Below are 20,767 nucleotides of genomic sequence, written 5' to 3' on the forward strand. Positions count from 1 at the left end.
GTCCGATATACTCCCTCCATTTCACCACAGTTGAGTCGTTTTTCTATTTTAGAAAGTTATTTTGTTGAATAATTTCCCATATAGTATTCCCTCCGTCCCTAAGAAGAACATTGCCCTATATAGTTTAACTCACTTTTTCTTTTCTACTTCATTATCTCTATTTTACTCTTTCTATTTTTTCCATCTCTCTTACTTTTCTCTCCTTCCATTTAAACATTTTTTTTCTTAAACTCTATACCTAAAAAAATGCATTAACTATGGAGGAACGCAAATAGTATAAAACTAAAGCAAATAATTTTAGGGTGTTTAAGAAAATGTTAAGATATTGGAAATAAAATATTCTATAGATTAAAAGGTCACCAAATTTCAATATAATTATTTAAAAACAAAATAATAATTATATTTACAAACCACAAGTGCTAAAATTGTAGAAATACGTATATACATAATTAAAAATACAAGTCATGTCACATTTAGCCATTAGGCTCTAAACAGATAAGATATTTGTAAAATTTATTGATTCTTCTTGAAAATTTAAGAAGTGACCGGCTCATGTTTACTATCCTACGAGTTTATTTTTAAATTGTAGTCACCAATGAGGATGTGATTGCACCACTACATAACAATTTGACTTTTTTTCCATAAGAAATAAATCGAAATAATCCTATTATTAATAAAACATCGAGTTACAAAAATTCTCAGTCCAATTTCTAATTATTATCGAAAGACTAAATTAATCCTCAAAATCATCATCCATTTATACAATAATGATAAAATTGACACAATCGAATCCGGCCACGTGACTATCAGATTCCCTTCATTTCTGTACCCAAATGCGAATTCCCCATTCTACCCTCATCGCAAACTCAACACTGACATCCCTCGAAGGTTAGTACAGTAATTAGTCACACACAGTCGCGTCTCCTTCTTTCACCGTTGATGGAGATTCAAACTCCCGCTTTATTTGCATGGCGGATTTTCAAACTTTCAAAATCCCTCTGAAATTCACAAGCCCTTATCCCCCGCCATCCCCAACAAACCCCTTCTTAACGGTACCTCTTCACTGGGTTTTCGTCTGTCGCATACAATTGTCTATCTCTGTAGCAGAATTGCGGAGGTGTAGCTGAAGAAAGAGATGGATTTAGTTCCCAAACACGCCGGAGCAGCGACGGAATCTGGATCTAAAGATATACCTTACTGCCGTAAACAGAAATCCCTCGGCCTCCTGTGTTCTAAGTATGTGTTTGATTCGTGATTTAAGTGTGTGTTTGTGGAAAATTCCTTTTTTCCCCAATTCTGAATCCATCAGTGTTTCTGTGTTTTTAATTTTGATTTTGATTGTGCAGTTTTTTAAGCTTGTACGATCACGACGGGGTGGAGTCAATTGGGCTGGACGATGCCGCATCGAAATTAGGTTTTTAATTTTGTTTTCGGCGGCGTAATCCTTTTTCCCCCTTTCGAAATTCAATTGCTTGAAGCTGATTTTGGATGATTTTTTGCTTGTAGGAGTGGAGAGGAGGCGGATCTACGATATAGTGAATGTTTTGGAGAGCGTTGGTGTAAGAGCTTCTAATTTTGGGGAATCTTTCATCTTTTGAATTATTTGGGGATCGGACGCTGGATTTCCATTTTTGAGCTGATTCGAGTTTTGTGGTTCATAGATTCTTACGAGGAAGGCGAAAAATCGATATACCTGGAAAGGATTTGGAGCGATCCCAAAGGCTTTGGAAAACCTAAAGGTATTTAGTTCTGCTGTTTCTGAATTTTTGTAATTCGATTTCGTTTTCATTGTCACTAACTGTTTTCGATCTTCTATTTTGATTACAGAGAGAAGGTCTAAGAGATATTGGGCCTGCAGCTGATACGAGTTGCTCTGAGAAAGTATGTCTTTACTGATTTTCATGTTTTGTCTAATTCCATTTCTATTCCTTGTTGAAAGATTCAATTGAATGGTAATCTGATTTAACCTTTGAATTAAATGAGTCTTCTAATTTTTTTTCTTGTCATGTGTTTTCCCTCAGATTTCAGGGCCTCAGATTTCAGGGCCCCAGATTTCAGACGATGAAGAAGATGAAATGTGCTCAGATATGAACAGCTTAAGTCAGAATGATAGATCCGATTCGAGTTCTCTTTTGAAACGTGAGTGCCATTCCGATTTGGTTTTATTTTCTTCCAATTCCATTTTATTTTATGAATTGAAGCATTTTATCTTTGAAAGTCTATTATTGGAGATTGACCTTTTATCCTTTTTTTCATGTCCAGGGGATAGTAGGAAGGAAAAGTCCCTCGGGCTTCTAACGCAGAATTTTGTTAAGCTGTTCCTCTGCACTGATGTGAGTGTACCTCAGTTTGTGCCCGTCTCGTGTTTATATTAGCATCTAGATTTTTTGAGATTAATCTGTTTTCATCATTTTCAGATGGATATGATTTCTCTTGATGATGCTGCAAAGCTTTTGCTTGGTGATGGAAAGCACACTTCAATGACTACTAGAAGTAATTTACATGCACCCTTTGTTTTGCTTACCTTACCTGCCTAAACGCAATTTACTAGAGCACGTTTGTTAACACTGTTTGTGCAACTATGCAGCGAAAGTCAGAAGACTGTATGACATTGCCAATGTTCTGTCTTCAATGAAATTTATTGAGAAGGTATATTTTCTTATGGACTGCTATTCTGAGTTAAATATTACTATTGTTTTGTAATTCCGATTATGTGGAATAAATGATAAACCCCTTCATGTATGATATGCAGACTCATCACCCTGAGACCAGGAAACCGGCTTTCAGATGGCTGGGGTTGACTGGAAAGCCAGATAACAGCACTGCTGATTCCTTGATTCCAAGTGATTCTAAGAAGAGGATATTTGGAACTGATCTCACTAATGCTACAACTACAAAGAGGCTGAGGATGGATGAAGATAGATTCAAAATCCTAAAGGTGCATAATCAAGTACAAGTTAAACATGAGAATGAAAACGAGGATGAGACGATAACTGCTGGAAAGAGTTATCAGTTTGGCCCTTTTGCGCCTGCAAATGTGCCCAAGGTTGGAGATTCTCACGATGGAGAAGGGAATGAGGCTGTTGATTGGGATAGTCTATCTGCTTCTTACAGACCTCAGTATCACAACCAAGGTACTTACTCCGACGGCCAATTGTTATGAATTACAACTGCTCATCTGAAAAAAAATAACATGATTTGGTGACTTCCTGAATATGGCCTATTAGTAATCGATAGGTGGAGTATTTCATTATACCACACCATTTTTTAGCCTTACTGATTTAGCAAACATATACTAGTAATCTATTCAACTTGTTTGCATTCTTCCATGACTCGTCAGTTCTTACTGAAATTTTCCATCAAACTGTTGGAATGCTATTGAGGATTTGAGGGTGTCAGTGCATGTTTGGTTCTATAAAAGAATACGAATGTTCTCAGATTCTGATATGGCACTCCATATGCTTGTTCACCTTTATTCTGTCTTTTCACTTTTATTCGATCAGTGTTATTAATCTGTTATGAGACTTATGGCTTATGAGACTATTTACAGCTATGGATTGTAGTGCATGCTTTCACAACATATGTAACTGGCTATCTAGCTTCAAATGGAAATTATTACTAGTATTTAAAAATGAATGCTTTGTACTGATATTCTGGTTTACCTGCTAACCAAAAACTTGTTCTTGATTGTCTCAGCTCTAAAAGATCTTTTCTCCCACTTTGTGGAAGCATGGCAATCATGGTACTCAGAGGTTGCTGGGAAAGGCCCGATGAAACTCATGTCCTAAAACTATTTGGTTCGGTCCGCGTCTCAGAATTTGAAGTTGATAGTAGAAACGTCGAGTATGACGTTGATAGTAGAAACGTTGAGTATGGCGTTGATAGTAGAAACGTTGAGGTACACTTGTAGACTAGGAGCAGATAGCTTGATGGTGAATGCACACTCCCAGTGCACTAAGTTATACGGAGTACTATAACTCACAGGAATCCATCAGTTGTAAAGTTTGATTAAAGCTTTATTTTTCCTTATTTTTTCTTTTCTTTGGCTTCAAATAAGCCTAATCTCTCAGATTAGACTAGGATGCACATTGGCATTAGTGATCTGTTTTTCGCATTTTAGATCGATGAAAGAAGGATGTTTACTCAAGTTTCTTGCTTGTGTTTGTACACTTTGTTATCATGTATAGATTCATATTTATAAACCAACTTTTGGTATCAAAGTCTTGAACTCTAAATGTTGAATTGGTCCAATTATTTTGAGTTTTAACATTGAAGGCTTAAATAACGGGTTATGTTGCTAACACAGAAGCCAGTTTTATTCATCAAAATCTCACTATTAGTCTCGACAACTGAAAGTAAAGCAGTGAACAGGCTACTCGTGATATCTCCACTCCCTTTTCCCATTGATCTCTTGCACAAAATATCGAAGCCTGGTAATCAAGGAACAAGAATATTTATCAGTGTCAGTGAAATTGCAGAAGTAACCTTTTGAATTAGGCTTCGAAATAGAGGGCAAGTAAAATTCGACAGCAGCCACGATTGAATGCAGTGGATGTTGAAGGCATGGCTGCTGTGAAGATGGAATCCACGAGCTCGGCGCTGCATGACAAGTTCGGTATTACATATCGGTTGTTAGCCGAACTGAATCGAGTTCGGTGATTAGCCGAGCTTCATCGAGTTCGGTGATTAGCCGAGCTTAATCAAGATCGGCGAAGTAGCCGTTGTGAAGTAGCCGTTGCTCAGTCATAGCCGTTGAAGTATTAGTTAATTTTCGGTTAGAGTTAGTTTGTAACTGCAGTGTGTAGTTAGTGAGCTGTTGAGCGCGGTTTTTTGTAGTAGTCTAGCTCAGCTACATATACTCTACTTCTACTTGAAGAGAGAGTAATCCATTGTATCAAGATCAATATTCAATAAGAGTTTTTCATTGTTTTCTCAATATCGTGTGTTACTCCATACTTATCACAAATCAAGTTCTTCATTCATTCTTGCAATTGTGGCTTGTTCATTCCTGATACGTCTTGATTTTATAACAAGTGGCGCCGTCTGTGGGAACGAAGAACAAAGCTTAGGCAATTGAAATTGTTTCCTGGCTGTTTTGAGGTTATTTCTGCTACTGCACATCATCCGTTTGAAGAATGGCTACTGCAAGGCTAGAGGCTGAAAAATTCACCGGTTCCAACGACTTTGGACTTTGGCGAATGAAGATTCGTGCAATGTTGATCCAGCAGGGGTTGTCTGCTGCCCTTGAAAAGAAAAAGGAAGGTGATGAAGGGAAGGCCGAGTTGGATGAGAAGGCTGCGGCCAAGTTGGCAGAAATTCAAGCTAAGGCTCACAGTGTTGTGATCCTTTGTTTAGGCGATAAGGTGCTACGAGAAGTGGCAAAAGAAACCACTGCAGCAGGCGTGATAGCAAAATTGGAGAGTCTTTATTTGACTCGCTCTCTTGCTAACAGGTTGTGCATGAAGCAGAGGTTATACGCCTATAGATTCCAGGAAGATAAAGGCATTTGTGAACAAATGGAGGAGTTTTCGAAGATGATTGATGATCTTGAAAACATAGATGTCACTATAGGAGATGAAGACCAAGCTATCCTGCTGCTCAACGCGTTGCCAAAGAATTTTGATCATCTTCGAGATGCGATGGTGTATGGGAGGGAGAAAACCATCACCTTATCTGAAGTAAAGGCCGCATTGAGAGCAAAGGAATTGCAGAAAGGTGCTTCAAGATCTCAAGAGAGTGCAGCTGAGAGCCTACACATCAAGAAGTTCAAGAAGCCAAAATTCAAGAAGAAATTTGAGATTTCTAAGCCTTCAAGCTCTGAAGTAAAGGAGTCAAGATCCTGTTTCTGGTGTAAGAAACCAGGACACCTCAAGAACGATTGCTTTGCTTGGAAAAAGAAGCAAGCATCTGAGGGGAAGAAACTGAACAATGCGGATTGTGTTGAGCGAGTAGAGCTTCCAGAAATCATGAATGTAATGGATGGTGGAGTTAGCGGATCTTGGATAATGGATTCGGGGTGTAGTTTTCATATGTGCCCACATGAACATTGGTTCCAAGATCTAAGTCCTGCTACTGGAACGGTGCTCTTAGGGAACAACCAAGTCTGCAATGTTAGAGGAATAGGAAAGATAAAATTCAAAATGATGGATGGATCTGTGAAATTGCTCAGTGATGTGAGGTACATTCCTGAGATTAAGAGGAATCTCATATCATTAGGCTTGTTGGAAGTAAAGGGGTTTTCATTCTCATCTCATGAAGGCAAGATGATGATCAAGAAAGGAGATCAGATGGTTATGACTGCAGAAAGGAGAAACAGCCTGTACTATCTGATTGGAGAGGTTGTGATTGGTGATTCAAATGCTGTGGCTGCTGAAAACTTGAATCTATGGCATCTACGGATGGGACATCCAGCTGAAGGAAGCCTCAAAGAACTAGCCAAGAAAGGTCTTATTTCTGGAAACACATCAAGCAACCTTGGTTCCTGTGAACAGTGCATCTTGAGCAAATCAAAGAAGAAGCCATATCCATCTGGTATGCATTTATCTACATCTCCTTTAGAGTATATCCATGCTGACTTATGGGGGCCAGCTCCAGTAACCACTCTTGGTGGAGGGAAGTACTATCTGGCAATTATAGATGATTATTCAAGGAAGCTATGGGTTTATATCCTAAAAGAAAAATCAGACACTTTCTCTAAGTTCAAGAATTGGTGCTTGGAGGTAGAGCTTGAGAAAGACAGCAAGGTGAAGTGTCTTAGAACAGACAATGGAATGGAGTTTCTTTCTAGAGATTTTGATGAGTTTTGTAAGGAGAAAGGGATCAAGCGTCATAGGACAGTACCCACAAATCCCCAACAAAATGGGGTTGTTGAAAGAATGAATCGAACAATCTTGGAAAGAGTTCGGTGTCTCCTTTTCGCTTCTGGTCTGAGCAGTAAATTCTGGGGAGAAGCAGTTTGTACTGCTGCATATCTTATCAACAAATGTCCCTCTTCTAGCCTAAAGTCAGATACACCAGATTATAGGTGGTATGGGACTCATGGTGACTACTCAAAGTTCAGGGTTTTCGGATGTGCAGCATATGCACATGACAGAAAGAGTAAGCTTGAGCCTCGGGCAATAAAGTGTGTGATGCTGGGGTATCAGAAGGGGGTGAAAGGTTATAGGCTATGGAGTGTTGAGCCTGGTAATCAGAAGGTTGTATTGAGTAGGGATGTGGTTTTCATTGAAGACCAGATGCCTTACTTGAGCAAGGGAAAACAGAAAGATCAAATTCCCTATGATATGTTTGAGGTGGAGCTAGGGAAGCTAAGCCTGAATCCATCTGCGCGTGACAGTGATTCAGAGAGTGATGAGCTCAGTGATGAGCAACAAGGAGACTCCATTTCTGATCAAGGTGGAGTAAATCCGCAGTCTGCTGATGGCAACCTAAGGAATTACCAACTTGCTAGAGACAGAGTAAGGAGAGAAAATATAAGGAAGCCAGCTCGGTATGCTGAAGCAGATGTGGTATACTATGCATTGTGTGCTGCTGAAAATCTGGAGTATGCGGATCCTCAGTCTTACAAAGAAGCAATGGTGAGCAAGGACAGAGAAAGATGGATAGAGGCTATGAATGAGGAGATGAACTCTTTACTCAAGAATAACACTTGGGTTCTTGTGGATAAAAGCAGCTTGAAGCAAGAATCTAAGGATAGAAAACTCATAAGTTGTAAGTGGATCTTCAAGAAAAAGGTGGAGACAACAGATAAAGGTAGGATCAGGTTTAAGGCTCGGTTGGTAGCTAGAGGCTTTACACAAGAAGAAGGTATTGATTTCACAGAAGTATTTGCTCCAGTGGTAAAGCACACCTCAATAAGGATTTTACTTGCTGTTGTGAACCACAGAAACTGGGAATTGCAGCAGCTTGATGTCAAGACTGCATTCCTTAATGGGGACCTTGAGGAAACCGTCTTCATGAGTCAGCCTGAGGGATTTATAAAGAAGGGAGAGGAGAACAAAGTCTGCTTGTTGAAGAAGAGTTTATATGGCTTGAAACAAAGCCCAAGGCAGTGGAACAAGAAGTTCAATGAGCAGATGGTTATTCATGGTTTTCTCAGGTCTGAGTATGATGATTGTATATACATCAAGAAGGCTGGAGATACTCCTGTAGCATACCTCTTGCTCTACGTAGATGACATGTTACTAGCTGGTCCATCTGTGGCTGAAATCCAGAAGATCAAAGCTGATTTACAGAAAAGTTTTGAAATGAAAGACTTGGGTGAAGCTAGAAGGATTTTGGGGATGAATATCTTGAGAGATAGGAGCAAGAAGTTACTGTTGCTATCTCAGTGAGAGTATATTGAGAAGATCTTGAAGAAGTTTAACATGGAAAATACTAAGGCAGCCTCCACTCCTCTGTCACAAAGCTTCAAACTGTCAAAGGAGCAGTCTCCGAGAACTGAGCAAGAAGTTTTGGAGATGAAGCAAATTCCTTACTCGAATATTGTTGGAAGCGTCATGTATACCATGATTTGTACAAGGCCAGACCTTGCACATGCCATCTCAGTCACAAGTAGATACATGGTTGATCCGGGAAAGGAGCACTGGAATGCACTCAAGTGGACTCTCAGGTACTTGAAGAGTTCTAGGAGCTGTGGGATCTTGTTCAAGGGAAGTCATAAGGAGGGTGAGGAAGCTGTTCAAGGGTATTGCGACTCTGATTATGCAACTAATCTGGACAACCGCAAGTCTCAGTCTGGATATTTGTTTACTTTGTATGGTTCTGTTATAAGTTGGAAGTCCGGCTTACAAAGTGTTGTGGCTTTATCCACGACCGAAGCAGAGTACATTGCACTCACATCAGCTGTGCAAGAGAGTTTTTGGATACAAGGTGTGATCTCTGATTTTGGGATAAATCAAAGAACTATGGTAATTTTCTGTGATAGTAGTTCTGCAATTTGCTTAGCTCGGCATCAGTATTTCCATGAGCGTAGCAAACATATAGACGTTCGTCTTCACTTCATCAGAGACGAGGTTGAGAGAGGAAGAGTGAAAGTGTTGAAGATAAGCACTTTGGACAACCCGGCTGATATGCTAACAAAATGTCTTGGCAAAGACAAGTTTGAGTATTGCAAGGATCTTATAAGTTTGAGCAGTGGAGGAGCTGTGGATTCAGGTGGAGAATTGTGAAGATGGAATCCACGAGCTCGGCGCTGCATGACAAGTTCGGTATTACATATCGGTTGTTAGCCGAACTGAATCGAGTTCGGTGATTAGCCGAGCTTCATCGAGTTCGGTGATTAGCCGAGCTTAATCAAGATCGGCGAAGTAGCCGTTGTGAAGTAGCCGTTGCTCAGTCATAGCCGTTGAAGTATTAGTTAATTTTCGGTTAGAGTTAGTTTGTAACTGCAGTGTGTAGTTAGTGAGCTGTTGAGCACGGTTTTTTGTAGTAGTCTAGCTCAGCTACATATACTCTACTTCTACTTGAAGAGAGAGTAATCCATTGTATCAAGATCAATATTCAATAAGAGTTTTTCATTGTTTTCTCAATATCGTGTGTTACTCCATACTTATCACAAATCAAGTTCTTCATTCATTCTTGCAATTGTGGCTTGTTCATTCCTGATACGTCTTGATTTTATAACAGCTGCAAGAAATGAGAATTCAGATAGACAAACATGGAGTACAACACAATCTAATGGCTCCTTCAGTCCTATGATGTCCTTGTAGAAAAGAAGTGGCAGAGCATCGATCAAAGACTGGCCGAGGCCAGAGTCACACAGACAGAAAAGCAATGTGTGTGAGTTATTAGCATCAGGGAGCCTGCTGGATTGTGAGATCCGAGCACGTATTCCCGCCCCAGTTCACTTCTCTCTGATTCTATTCTGGAGAAAGTGTTGCCATGAACTGGACTAGAGCATCCCTTCCTTTTGGTATTTCTACATTTTATAATCAAAGACCGCACGGCCTGGGACTCGGTGCGCAACGCGGCGCTCAATTCCCGCAACTGGGACTCGTTCATGAGGTCGAGGCGATCGTCCCGGGAGGGGTATTTGCTCTCCGCATTCGTCTTCCGCAGCTTGACGACTTTCTCCTCGACATTCTTCTGCCGCTCGCTGATGAAATCGGACACCCCATACGCCCTAAGGGCACTGGGATCGGCCTTGTAGGAGTCGATTAGGCCGCGGACTTGGGCAGAATCCTCCGGCCAGATGGAGGTTGAGTTGGTGGCAAGGTCGTGGATGATCATGCAGGCGGGGATGTCGCAAAGAGTTGTGAGTTGGTGGAGTTCCTGCTTCAGCTCTTCCTTTCTCTTCTTCAGAGTAAGGAGCCTTAAATTCTCATCCTCGATTAACTCCATCTTCGTAGTTTCTTGTTTAGGTTCTTCCATCACACTAGCTTCATCCTTCATTGCAGCGCTTTCAACTGTATATTGATTTTGAGGTTTATCTTTCTCAATTTCTGGTGTAATACATTCCTGAAGCTCTTCTTTGATCGGTGTTTGATCCTCCGATTTGCTTGCTTGTTTCTTTGAGAAAAACTGAGAAATTGTCTTGGTCTCCTCCAGTTTTACCTGTGTAAAGAGAGCTTAGTCTCAGTCACAAGATTCAACATGCAAGAATGTAACATACATCATTATCTAGTTTTTTTTTCAGACCGGTGACATTTAATTTAAGTAAAACTTCAAAGCCACATATCATCCTAATGATGGTCGTAACCAACTTTGAAATCAAGTCTTGGTCTAAATAATTATTGCGTGTGTGCATAATAGAAAAAGATAACCTCCTTAATGCACTCGGGTCCATCAAAAGAAATTTCATCAATAGCAGGAGTTACAGGATACCAGGCCTGAAAGAAAAAGCTAATTTATCTCAAATCCCACATTCCCAGTTCACATCTCCAGCAATATATCACCAAGGAACAAAAAAACAGATATTTTGGGTTCTTACCAAATCTGTTTCTTCGTATGGTTTGAGTATTTTGTCAAGATTGGACAAAGAAGAATCATCCAGCCACCAATCGGTTGATTCTTTGCTGCCCAAGATTACAGGCATCCTATCTGCAATGAGGTAACCAATAATCAAACGATCGCTGAGTTTGAATTTAAATTGATCTCCAAAAACAGTGTCCATGAAAGCGATGCTGTACTTGAATGAACAAACCACATTATTATCTGTTCAAAGCAGAGGTGTATTTCATCACCGCAAGGGAGAAAAGAACAAACCATGAAGCCATTCCAGAGATGACGAAGATGAAGTTGTGATAATGGTGAAGGTGTAAAGAGTTTCTCCTGCATAATGAATGTGAAAACAGTACAAAAATGGCTCAGAAAAAGCACTGACACTGGTTATAGTCTTAATTAATTTGTATCTCACCTTCTGAATTTTTCCAAGAATCGAATAGAGCAGCAAAAACCAATGGGCGACCATCCTTAAAATGTACATAGTAAGGTTGCTTCGTACAGTCATCCTTCTTCCATTCATAAAATCTGAAAACATAATTTTATCAGGTAAAAACTGGAACTAATTCAGTTGTACTATATCATAAAAGCAAACATCACATTTTTTCAGAGCTTTCAAAAGAAAATTCAGAAATGATGAAAACCAAATGATGATAGATTAGGTTCACAAAACATGGTATCATGAAATGATACTCTGGTTCATTTCTTAAGACTTCAGCTCTCTCTCTCCACACACACACATCACACACCATATATCACTTGAAAATTGGCGACTATTTTTTACGTTCCAGCAACAATGTGATACTCACATTATGAAAACAATGTATATGTAATTAATGGCAACTCTAAAAGCATGATATGAAGGTGTAGATCAGTCTATATATGAAAGTCCAGCAACAACCAACAAGAATATATGCATAGAGTTGCAGATAGACATACCCTTCAAACGATACCAAGCACCTGTTCTTTGGAAGAAGTCGACGTAAGGAAGGATCATCTCTTATCGATTCACACCTCGCATTGAACTGTAAAATCACAACACAAGTAAGGTAGCTTGAAACAAAAAACAACTTTCATGCTTCATCAGTCGTCTCTCTCTTTCATCAAATGCAGACATATGCACAAATGTAAGTCAAAACTAGAAGTTACAGCATTAACAACTCTCTCTCAAATGGACACACACCTGCTCAAAATTAGAGACTACGTTACTAGAGAAAATACATTAGTATTACCATCTTACAGTGATCGATTTCATCAGTTTCCTTAGTAAAGCTAGGAACCAGTCCCCATTTCATGCAGTGTGAAACGACGCCGTCGCCACCGCCATCGTCTAGTCGAACCACCGGCGCGACGTTGTACGACGGCCGATACCTAATTCATAAACCAATTTCACTCAAAATCAACAGTTTTCTTCTTCGTTCGAAGCAAGTAGTAAATCAAACTCGAATCAGCGAAAATGCGAAAATCAAAAGAAGATTTGCGAGAAAATACCGATCCATGTCGACATGGCGGATGGGGCGAGAGTTGAAACGGCATGCCTGAGCAATACAATCCGCTCGCAGAGTACACCTTCCTCTTCCACACATAGCTTGCTTTTTCTTCTCCTCTTTCGCCAGCTTTGTTTTGAGGTTTCTCAGAGTGAAGATCAACCGTTGAATTCGTGTTTTATTTTTTATTTTATTTTGTTGGCAATATATAGTGATGGAAAAATTTGCATTAACATAACGATATGGAACACTAAACAATGCCGACTTAAAAACTACGGAGCGAAAATTTTAAAAACAAAATAAAATAAATTTGATCAAATGCAAACTATGAAATTTTTTAAAATTTCATAATTTGCATTTAAATTTTGAAATATTCGAAACAGATTTGGTCAATTTCATAATTTTAAGAGGTGTTGAAGGATAAACAAGAATAACCCTATACAAATTGATATTCTTTTTAATGTAGAATATACTTTTAATAAAAGCAAACAATACTCTCGATATCTTTATTTCATTGCATTCCCATTTTATGTATACATATATTCGCATGAATAGAAATGATAATTGGTGCAAATGGTTATTGATTTTGACTTACCACTATGAAGTATAGTGTTCGAATCCTCTTAGTGCCTAAACAATCATACACTTTGTTTTTAAGTTTCAAAATGATTAGTTTTAGTTTGTATATGTATTATTTGTTTTTGTTTCACGAAGTTTCTTTAGTTTATCCTTAGGTTTTGTTCTATAAATATAATACTACGATATCATTAAATTTAATTTAAGTTATGAATAGATGGGAAAGTGAAACAATAATTTCGCACATATTATCATCTCTCTCATATTCCTTACTTAGGTCGCATCAGTTTTTGGCGACGACGAAACCATAAATATCTCACAACTATAAATAGTGAATTGGGTCCCCCAACATTAATATTCTGGCTTCGCCACTGTTTGTGACATAGTCTATTGTCGTCATAAGAATTAACTCTTTCATTTATGTAAAAAAAATTACATTGCAAAAGTAATAGTAGTAAAAGTGAAATAAGATATTTACTGTGCAGGGACGAAAAAGGAAAAATGTGACATTTGAATGACCGGGTTATGTTGTTAAACATTAGAAGCCAGTTTTATTCATCAAAATCTCACTATTATCTATCAGTATTCAATATTACAAGGATGCGCAACAAGTGCTAAGGAGTACTGAACTTACAATTTATATTAGTCTCGACGACTGGAAGTAAAGCAGTGAACAGGCTACTTGACATGTCTCCACTCCCTTTTCCCATCGATGTCTTGCACAAAATATCGAAGCCTGTAATCATCATGAAACAAGAATATTTATCAGTGTCAATGATATTGCAGACTTAAACATTTCGAATTATGCTAGATCAATTGTAGTGGTTGCAACAAATTAGGAAGAAATGTGATTTCCATTTCTCTGCCACATCACATAGAAGTAGAGTTTATGTGATTTTGTGGTGAACTAGCTCTTAGGGAATCCTTATAAGTGGATAAACTTTACATATCAACTTTTGCAATATTCACCAACCCTGAAATTTACCTGAGGTGTACGGATGATTCATCTCCTTGCCAGAACTCGAATCTCTCTGGAACGAGTCTGTATCCTCCCCAGTTTTGAGGTCTGGGAATCGTAGTACTGAGCATAACACAATGGAAGCTTTTTAGGGTCTGTTAGCAAGTTGGAGTGGACAAAGTTTGATGAATAATATTTATATTATCACAAACTAAAGATAATTGATAGACAAGAACAGTATCCAGCAGCGAGTTTTTGAATCCAGCACCGGTTGTACTGTTTTTTTCCTTCGTTTCTTCCAACCAGGTGTTGTTTAGCGAAATTGAATGAGAAACCTCAGAGTGTGTGTGCATGTGTGGGGGAGAGAGAGAGAGAGAGAGAGAGAGAGAGAGAGAGAGAGAGAGATTACTGACCCCTCAGGGTACTTTCCCTCCATCTCTTTATACTGTTGATAGACAACTTCCCTTCCAGGAATCACCATGCTCTGAAAAAATAAATAAGGAAACAGTTAAATATTTCAATCTGAAATTTTTTTCCAAAATCAAGCTGAGCACTACTGGATAAAGAGCAAACAAAGAACCTGAATGCCAAGAGTTGGAGTAATCTGAATGTCTCGTGAACGACTGTGGAAGTACTCCTCAGACTCCTCATCAGATACTTTCTGCACGAATCCCTCAACGCGTACCTGAACAGTAGTTAAACATCTGAGTATGGTCTAAGCTACCATGTATACATCATTTCATCAATCTATGAGGGTGTTTGGCTGAGCTGTTTGTCTCCGTCATCAAGCATCAAATAGAAGTCAACACATACCAGTATTTAGGATTCGTGTATAAAAGACCAGCCCATCAGAAGACCTTAGCCTATGGCAAAAGTTACCTGCCGATTTAAGGCACTCCAATAGAAAAGAAGTGCAGCGTGGGGATTTTCTGATAACTCACCCCCTTTTCGACTACTATAGTTACTGCACCTGAAGTTTTGTAACCAAAGAACATGAAGTACCATATAGATAGTCAAATGTTTTCATTCATTTTGTTTGCATTGATGAGGGGATAAGTGTTCTTGAACTGTTTCAACAGGAAAGGGTTAAGAAAAGACTAAATAACTAACCAGACAAATCCTCCTTGGTCGACCTTCTTTAATTGGACCATACGCACAGCACTGTAGGAATAGGAGTAGGAAACATTAGACGTAACAAAATGAAGGAGGTAAGGTCTTGCTGTTCGTCCTCATCAAGATTCAATAATCAGTAGAAAATTTAAACAGCAGGTTGAATATTTCCTTGTGATTATAGAAAGCTAAATGGAAGAAACATACGGTTTACCATCCTTTGTGGCAGTTGATAGGGCCATTGCATCCGGATCCTTCAAACCTGCTTCGCTTGCAACGTCAAACCATTTTTGGAACTGCAACTCAAACCATTTTCTTATTGTACAATGACAGCAACAGAATTAAAAATCACCCGTAAAAGTTGTGTCTGCTACCTGCACAAAAGGATCAGCCTCCACGCTCTTGTCGATACGCTTAGGAGGACTCACACCAGTTTGGTCAACGCAAGTAGGTTCTCCTATTCGGACACACATGGAGGTGCCGGGATATGGTGGAAGTTTCAGCTCATATTTGCTCACAATTGATGGGGGTACAAATCTTCCACCCAAAAAGTGGTGAGGACCATCGAATCTTTTAGCACAAAGCTTTGGAGCCGTTAAAGAAACCTACACACAACGTAATAAAGTTTTATCATGCTTATGAAGCAGTAGAGTTATCCGAAAATTATCACAACAAAACTCACCAGCATGTCGGGTTTGATGCCTTCACCACTTATATCTCCATCTTCTACATGCCAACCAGAAGGAACATCCACAGAAATGATTTTGGGAGATTTCTGATGCTCCCGACAGTTCTCTCTCAGAGATGCCAACCTACGGATAAGGTCATCATAAGGTGGCCTGGGATTTCCTGTCCGGGAGGCACAAAGTTAGGCACAATAAAAATTATTATGCAGACCAATTTCACCAATGAAACAATAATTACCCTGGAAAGAGAAGTCGAATATTGCATCCACTAATATATCAAAGTCGAGTAACTCCTCAGACAGGCTTTCCAGGGAAAGGAAAGGAGCTGACAATGACTCAAGCTACATTGTAAACCATAAATGAGCACTTTTGTTAATACAAGTCAATTTATGAACCTCCATTGGCTAAATACCTGAGCGACGAGACCCTTGTAAAAGGGTTCAGGAGCCCTTTCAGGATAACAAATGCACACATCATATCTAAAATGATGCAAATGACGAGCAGCAACAAGGCCATCACCCCCGTTATTTCCAGGACCACATATTACAAGTACTCGCTTATATTCACTTTGCCTGTACACCTGTCATAGACTGGAAAAATTAGCATGACAGAATACCAAAATTTGCAGCTTCAAAACTACCTAACGGTTGTTTTCCTTCCAAAGCGTAATTAACTAGTCATCACTTGATAACAACTGTCAATTGTCATAGATCAAACCAAATCAACTATGCCAAAACATCCCACATTTAATTGGGTGATAATCACACAGCATCTCCAATAAAAAAGTATTTAGCACCTTTATTTCATAGGCATCCATCACTGGAAGTTTTCAGATTCAAATTCCAAAGACTTATCACAAGCTTGGTTCAAATGTTGTTAAACTTCAAAAAATTCAGACCTTCGAAAATTATTAGTCAAATACAAATTCAGGATGCTAAAGAGGTCCCTCCAATATTTCTGGAAACATATTCTGCAAAAGGAAAGAGCAAAATCTAAAACTACAGTCTACAGAAGACCACAACCACCACAACAAAAACAACACTAATTTCCAACATTTATGGTTGATCGAATCCATTCAAAGAAATAAACTCTAGTAAAGATACACAAACTTAAAAACCAAAAACTCACCTCCGCAATTGCAGCTGCAACACTTAAACCAGCCAGTTCCTGCAGTTCAAATCCCGTAAGAGCAATATCATTGTACAGAGGGCTCAAATCATTTCATCATGAAGCAGAAAGGAAGTATAAAAAATATTTGAAAAATAGAAATCTAAGTCAATACATTTGCATCAGACAAACCTCGAGCTGATCGATGGTATAACCGCTTTGGCTCAGTAGCAACTGATCAATCTCAGCAGCCTGCTGCTGCGTCAAATAAGTGATAGATGTTGGATTCTCCATCTCTTCTTCCTCAGTTTCTTCAACTAGCAGCTGCCAATTTGATTTTCCAGGTCAAAATAGGATCACCAGTAGCAGTTCTGGAGTAGATTTTTTCGTGTAAAGCCACAACCCACAAGACCAAATAAGGAGAGAGAGTGTTGGACAAGAGTGAGAAAAGTTGGTTACTTCCTTCTTTTCTTCTTTCTTGTTTTTGTTTTTGTTTTTTTTTTAAAAAATATCTTTTTCTGCTTAAATGCGATTGTGTTGCGATAAAACGAACAAGTAATCGATGACTACATACCTACTGTACTGTCATTAGTATTAAAACATTATTTTGTAATTTGCAGTTTTTTTTTCTATCTATGTTAAAATATAAGATCCCAGAATGAGTTTTGCAAAAATAAAATTTTTGTTAGAATTGTTTAGAACGTGATGATAATTTCAAAGTTGAGTTTTGTAGGGACACGTTATTTTGATACTATAAAAATTATTGACCTTTAGATTTTGAAGGTTAAACAAATGAAACCATAAAATGAGTACATACCTGATGGGGTACGGACTAAACAAGCCCAACAGCAATGACGGCCCATCAGCCCAAAGCCCAAGGAAGAGTATGAGTTCGGCATTACCAAAGAGTTCGGCCTCAGCCTACAGCTCGGCAAAAGCCAACCAATCAAGCTCTGCTCTTAGGTCCGCATCAAGCTCTCAGATCGGCAACCAAAGCAGTTCGGTCTCAGTAAGAGTTCGGCCTCAGCCTACAGCTCGGCAAAAGCCAACCAATCAAGCTCTGCTCTTAGGTCGGCATCAAGCTCTACTCTCAGATCGGCAACCAAAGCAGTTCGGTCTCAGTATTCGACCGAACAAGGAGTTAGTGGACCCATACAGGATTTCCACAACTTCCAACACACCCACTACCACGTGGTGTCAGCTCAGGCCACGATCGTAGGCCATGACCTACGCTACATGCAGGACCTCCATGACCTCCACGACATCCACAACCATCATTAGTGGTGATGCAAGCCACGATCTTAGTTCAATGTATAAATAGAACTTAGATCAGATAGAAAAAGGTTAAGCTCTCTAGAGATAAAACACCATATAGCAAGTCTGTATTGTAAGCTGTAGAAAAACAGATCAAGCAATACAACTCTGCCCTCTTTTCTTCCCGTGGACGTAGATTTACCTCAGTAAATCGAACCACGTAAATTCTCTGTGTCGTGATCTGCGTTCTCCTGCATTCTTCAACATCAGAAATTCGCCCATCCATCACTGGCGCCGTCTGTGGGAAACAGAGAACCAAATTTGTGATAAAGCGAATTTTTGACCCTTTTCCACCCCAAAAATGCGTACCAGATCACGTAACACCCGCAACACCGTTCGCGATAACCAGGAGGAAGCTAGTCCAGCCCGCAGCTCTGGGAAACAGCCTCGGGAGACTACCTCCTGTTCTCACGGTGAAGGAACTAGCCGCTCCAAAAGCCGTCACACCGAGTCTTCCCAGCAGCCCGATTTGAACGAGGCTGTCAAGCTGTTTTTGGCTGAAAAGCAGGAGGAATTCTTAACCTTCCTGCAAAAAAGCCAAAAGCAGCCGGAGGCGAAAACGGCGGATTCTCCCTCTCCCTCCATACGAGACAGTCACTACCGCAGTAGTGTCAGGTCTTCCAGGAGAAAGAATCCTCGGTACCGGAATCACAGGAGAACTCCATCTCCTCCATACCGAAGAAATGTCGGGTTCGCCATGTACGGAGCATTGAGGACTCCGTTCTCGGACGATATTACCCGAACTCCCCTACCACAGAACTACCGAACTCCGTCGATAACCTATGACGGACTCGTGGATCCTCATGATTTCTTGGGACGCTATCAATATAACATGGCGAACCAGGGTCTCAACGAGGTCCACATGTGCAAGCTGTTTCCCGAGCTGCTTATCGGGAACGCAAGAAGGTGGTTCGATAGCCTCCCCCAAGGCAGCATTAGATCTTACCGAGATCTAATGGATGCTTTCCACAGGAGGTTCTTTCAGAAAGCGGAAGCCCGAATCACTTCGGCTCAGCTGCTTTCTATACGTCAAGGTCGCGACGAAAAGATCAGCGACTTTATGACGAGGTTCCACAAGGAATGCCTGCAAGTAGATTATCTCAATGATCTACTTGTCATTTCGGCGTTCCAAAATGGAATCCTGCCCGGAGCTCTCTACAGAAAGCTCGTGGAATGCAGTCCGCAAACAGCTCAAGAGATGTGGGACATTGCGGACCAGTTTTCTCGTGCCGATGAGGCAGACCGTCGAAAACGGTCTTTAGACAGCTCATCTAGAGAAGACAAAAAGAAGCCCGATCATGGCGATCAGAGGCTTCCTCGCCGAACACCTTCCCCACCAAAGGAGGGATAGCGGTCATCCGAGGTGATCGAAAAAGAGCAAGTTTGTTCACAGATTGCGCTTAAAAGTGCCGAGCAATAAGATCGGCACCATCAAGCATAGCAATCACAGCAGCCGGAGTCAGAGGCAGGCGAAATGACCGAAGTCACACCGGAGCCGAACTCGATGTCGTACGGCACTGAAGCCGTGATTCCGGTTGAGATCGGCATACTCAGTCCCCGAACTCTAAATTTCTCCTCAGAAATGAATGGTGACGGACTAAGAGCCGAACTACATCTGGCCGAAGAAAGAAGAGAATTGGCCTGCATAAAAGCAGCCAAGTACAAGGAGCAAGTAGCCCGGTATTATAACCAAAGGGTGAAAAAGCTGCAATTCCAAGTGGGAGATCTCGTCTTGAGAAACAACGAAGTAAGCCGAGCAGAAAAGCTGGGCGAACTCGAACCCACATGGGAAGGTCCATATCGGGTGTCAGAAGTCCTCGGCAAAGGGTCTTACAAATTGACTCACGTGTCAAGAGCACAAGTACCCCGAACATGGTACGTTTCCAACCTCAAAAAGTTCCATTTGTAAGAGACAGTCCGGTCAGTCAGTCTTGAGTCCTGTTCGGTCAATGTGCTTTCTTTGGTTTGCTTGGTCTTTGTTTGTCTCTGTGCGTTTTGTCTGTGTGTTTTGTCTGTCTCTGTGCGTGTCGTCTCTTACAAATGTTACTGAGGTATCTTGTTCTTCGAAGGCTGATCCCCTTCTTAGAACATATATAAGCCCACGATTGTGAGTCAAAGCTTCTAAAGAGGATACAAGACCACAATTCAGCTTAAACAAGCAGTCCGTCTGAAACGAACTGCAACAAGCCAACGATTGTGAGTCAAAGCTTCCAAGGAGGATACAAGACCACAATTCAGCTTAACAAGCAGTCCGTCTGAAACGGACTGCAACAAGCCAACGACTGTGAGTCCAAGCTTCCAAGGAGGATACAAGACCACAATTCAGCTTAATAAGCACTTCGTCTGAAACGAACTGCAATAAGGGAAAGTCCGATCCACGCGATAAACCTCGCCGAATTAGGACGACCAAGTTCGGTCAAAGAAGTTTACCTCATAAGACCGAGGACGACCATGTCCAGTCAAAGAGGTTTACTGCATAAGACCACTTCGGTTAACTGGGAAAGTCCGATCCACGCGATAAAACTCGCCGAATTAGGACAAGGGAAAGTTCGATCCCGGCGACAAAAATCGCCAAATTAGAACACAAG

General features: G+C 40.3%; 3 protein-coding genes across 8 annotated transcripts; 1 reads left to right on the top strand and 2 right to left on the bottom strand.

Moving 5' to 3' along the window:
• The first annotated feature begins 961 nt into the window (after positions 1–961).
• Positions 962–4,220, top strand: LOC121785947 (E2F transcription factor-like E2FE). Of its 2 annotated transcripts, none has more exons than XM_042184436.1 (11): positions 962–1,236; positions 1,347–1,414; positions 1,507–1,559; positions 1,662–1,739; positions 1,828–1,881; positions 2,022–2,139; positions 2,263–2,333; positions 2,418–2,493; positions 2,588–2,649; positions 2,753–3,134; positions 3,697–4,220. In XM_042184436.1, the coding sequence occupies exons 1-11, from the start codon at positions 1,136–1,138 to the stop codon at positions 3,786–3,788; spliced, it is 1,155 nt and encodes a 384-aa protein (XP_042040370.1). In that variant the 5' UTR covers positions 962–1,135; the 3' UTR covers positions 3,789–4,220. The 2 variants fall into 2 exon arrangements, with proteins under 2 accessions (XP_042040370.1, XP_042040371.1); XM_042184437.1 differs by having other exon boundaries at positions 2,037–2,139.
• A 5,244-nt stretch (positions 4,221–9,464) lies between these two features.
• On the bottom strand, positions 9,465–12,731 carry LOC121787531 (abasic site processing protein HMCES-like). 5 transcript variants are annotated; one of them, XM_042186287.1, is made up of 8 exons: positions 12,433–12,731; positions 12,174–12,312; positions 11,881–11,966; positions 11,357–11,469; positions 11,206–11,271; positions 10,931–11,040; positions 10,764–10,829; positions 9,465–10,554 (listed from the first exon to the last, which is right to left on the bottom strand). In XM_042186287.1, the coding sequence occupies exons 1-8, from the start codon at positions 12,525–12,527 to the stop codon at positions 9,733–9,735; spliced, it is 1,497 nt and encodes a 498-aa protein (XP_042042221.1). In that variant the 5' UTR covers positions 12,528–12,731; the 3' UTR covers positions 9,465–9,732. The 5 variants fall into 5 exon arrangements, with proteins under 5 accessions (XP_042042221.1, XP_042042222.1, XP_042042223.1 ...); XM_042186288.1 differs by lacking the exon at positions 10,764–10,829; XM_042186289.1 differs by lacking the exon at positions 12,433–12,731 and having other exon boundaries at positions 11,130–11,271; positions 12,174–12,306.
• A 763-nt stretch (positions 12,732–13,494) lies between these two features.
• Positions 13,495–17,345, bottom strand: LOC121787532 (pyridoxine/pyridoxamine 5'-phosphate oxidase 1, chloroplastic-like). The gene is made up of 13 exons (XM_042186293.1): positions 17,058–17,345; positions 16,887–16,925; positions 16,171–16,338; positions 15,997–16,099; positions 15,755–15,921; positions 15,447–15,677; positions 15,280–15,368; positions 15,073–15,123; positions 14,842–14,932; positions 14,543–14,647; positions 14,376–14,446; positions 13,990–14,085; positions 13,495–13,740 (listed from the first exon to the last, which is right to left on the bottom strand). Exons 1-13 carry the CDS (start codon positions 17,157–17,159, stop codon positions 13,683–13,685), a joined length of 1,371 nt encoding a protein of 456 aa, XP_042042227.1. The 5' UTR covers positions 17,160–17,345; the 3' UTR covers positions 13,495–13,682.
• Between the last annotated feature and the right edge of the window lie 3,422 nt (positions 17,346–20,767).

The sequence above is a fragment of the Salvia splendens genome, chromosome 22 (genome assembly GCF_004379255.2).
Source record: "Salvia splendens isolate huo1 chromosome 22, SspV2, whole genome shotgun sequence".
Taxonomy (NCBI): Eukaryota; Viridiplantae; Streptophyta; class Magnoliopsida; order Lamiales; family Lamiaceae; genus Salvia; species Salvia splendens.

What these genes read in the sequence shown, in the direction of transcription:
- LOC121785947 (XM_042184436.1), top strand. Translation starts at nt 1,136, where the DNA reads ATGGATTTAGTTCCCAAACACGCCGGAGCAGCGACGGAATCTGGATCT. An exon ending in TTCGAGTTCTCTTTTGAAAC is followed by an intron (nt 2,140 to 2,262) that starts GTGAGTGCCATT and finishes TTTCATGTCCAG; the next exon opens with GGGATAGTAGGAAGGAAAAG. An exon ending in ACCTCAGTATCACAACCAAG is followed by an intron (nt 3,135 to 3,696) that starts GTACTTACTCCG and finishes TGATTGTCTCAG; the next exon opens with CTCTAAAAGATCTTTTCTCC.
- LOC121787531 (XM_042186287.1), bottom strand. Translation starts at nt 12,527, where the DNA reads ATGTGTGGAAGAGGAAGGTGTACTCTGCGAGCGGATTGTATTGCTCAG. An exon ending in AAATCGATCACTGTAAGATG is followed by an intron (nt 11,967 to 12,173) that starts GTAATACTAATG and finishes GTGATTTTACAG; the next exon opens with TTCAATGCGAGGTGTGAATC. An exon ending in TTCTTGGAAAAATTCAGAAG is followed by an intron (nt 11,272 to 11,356) that starts GTGAGATACAAA and finishes TTCATTATGCAG; the next exon opens with GAGAAACTCTTTACACCTTC.
- LOC121787532 (XM_042186293.1), bottom strand. Translation starts at nt 17,159, where the DNA reads ATGGAGAATCCAACATCTATCACTTATTTGACGCAGCAGCAGGCTGCT. An exon ending in GACCAAGGAGGATTTGTCTG is followed by an intron (nt 14,933 to 15,072) that starts GTTAGTTATTTA and finishes ACAAAACTTCAG; the next exon opens with GTGCAGTAACTATAGTAGTC. An exon ending in CTCCAACTCTTGGCATTCAG is followed by an intron (nt 14,447 to 14,542) that starts GTTCTTTGTTTG and finishes TTATTTTTTCAG; the next exon opens with AGCATGGTGATTCCTGGAAG.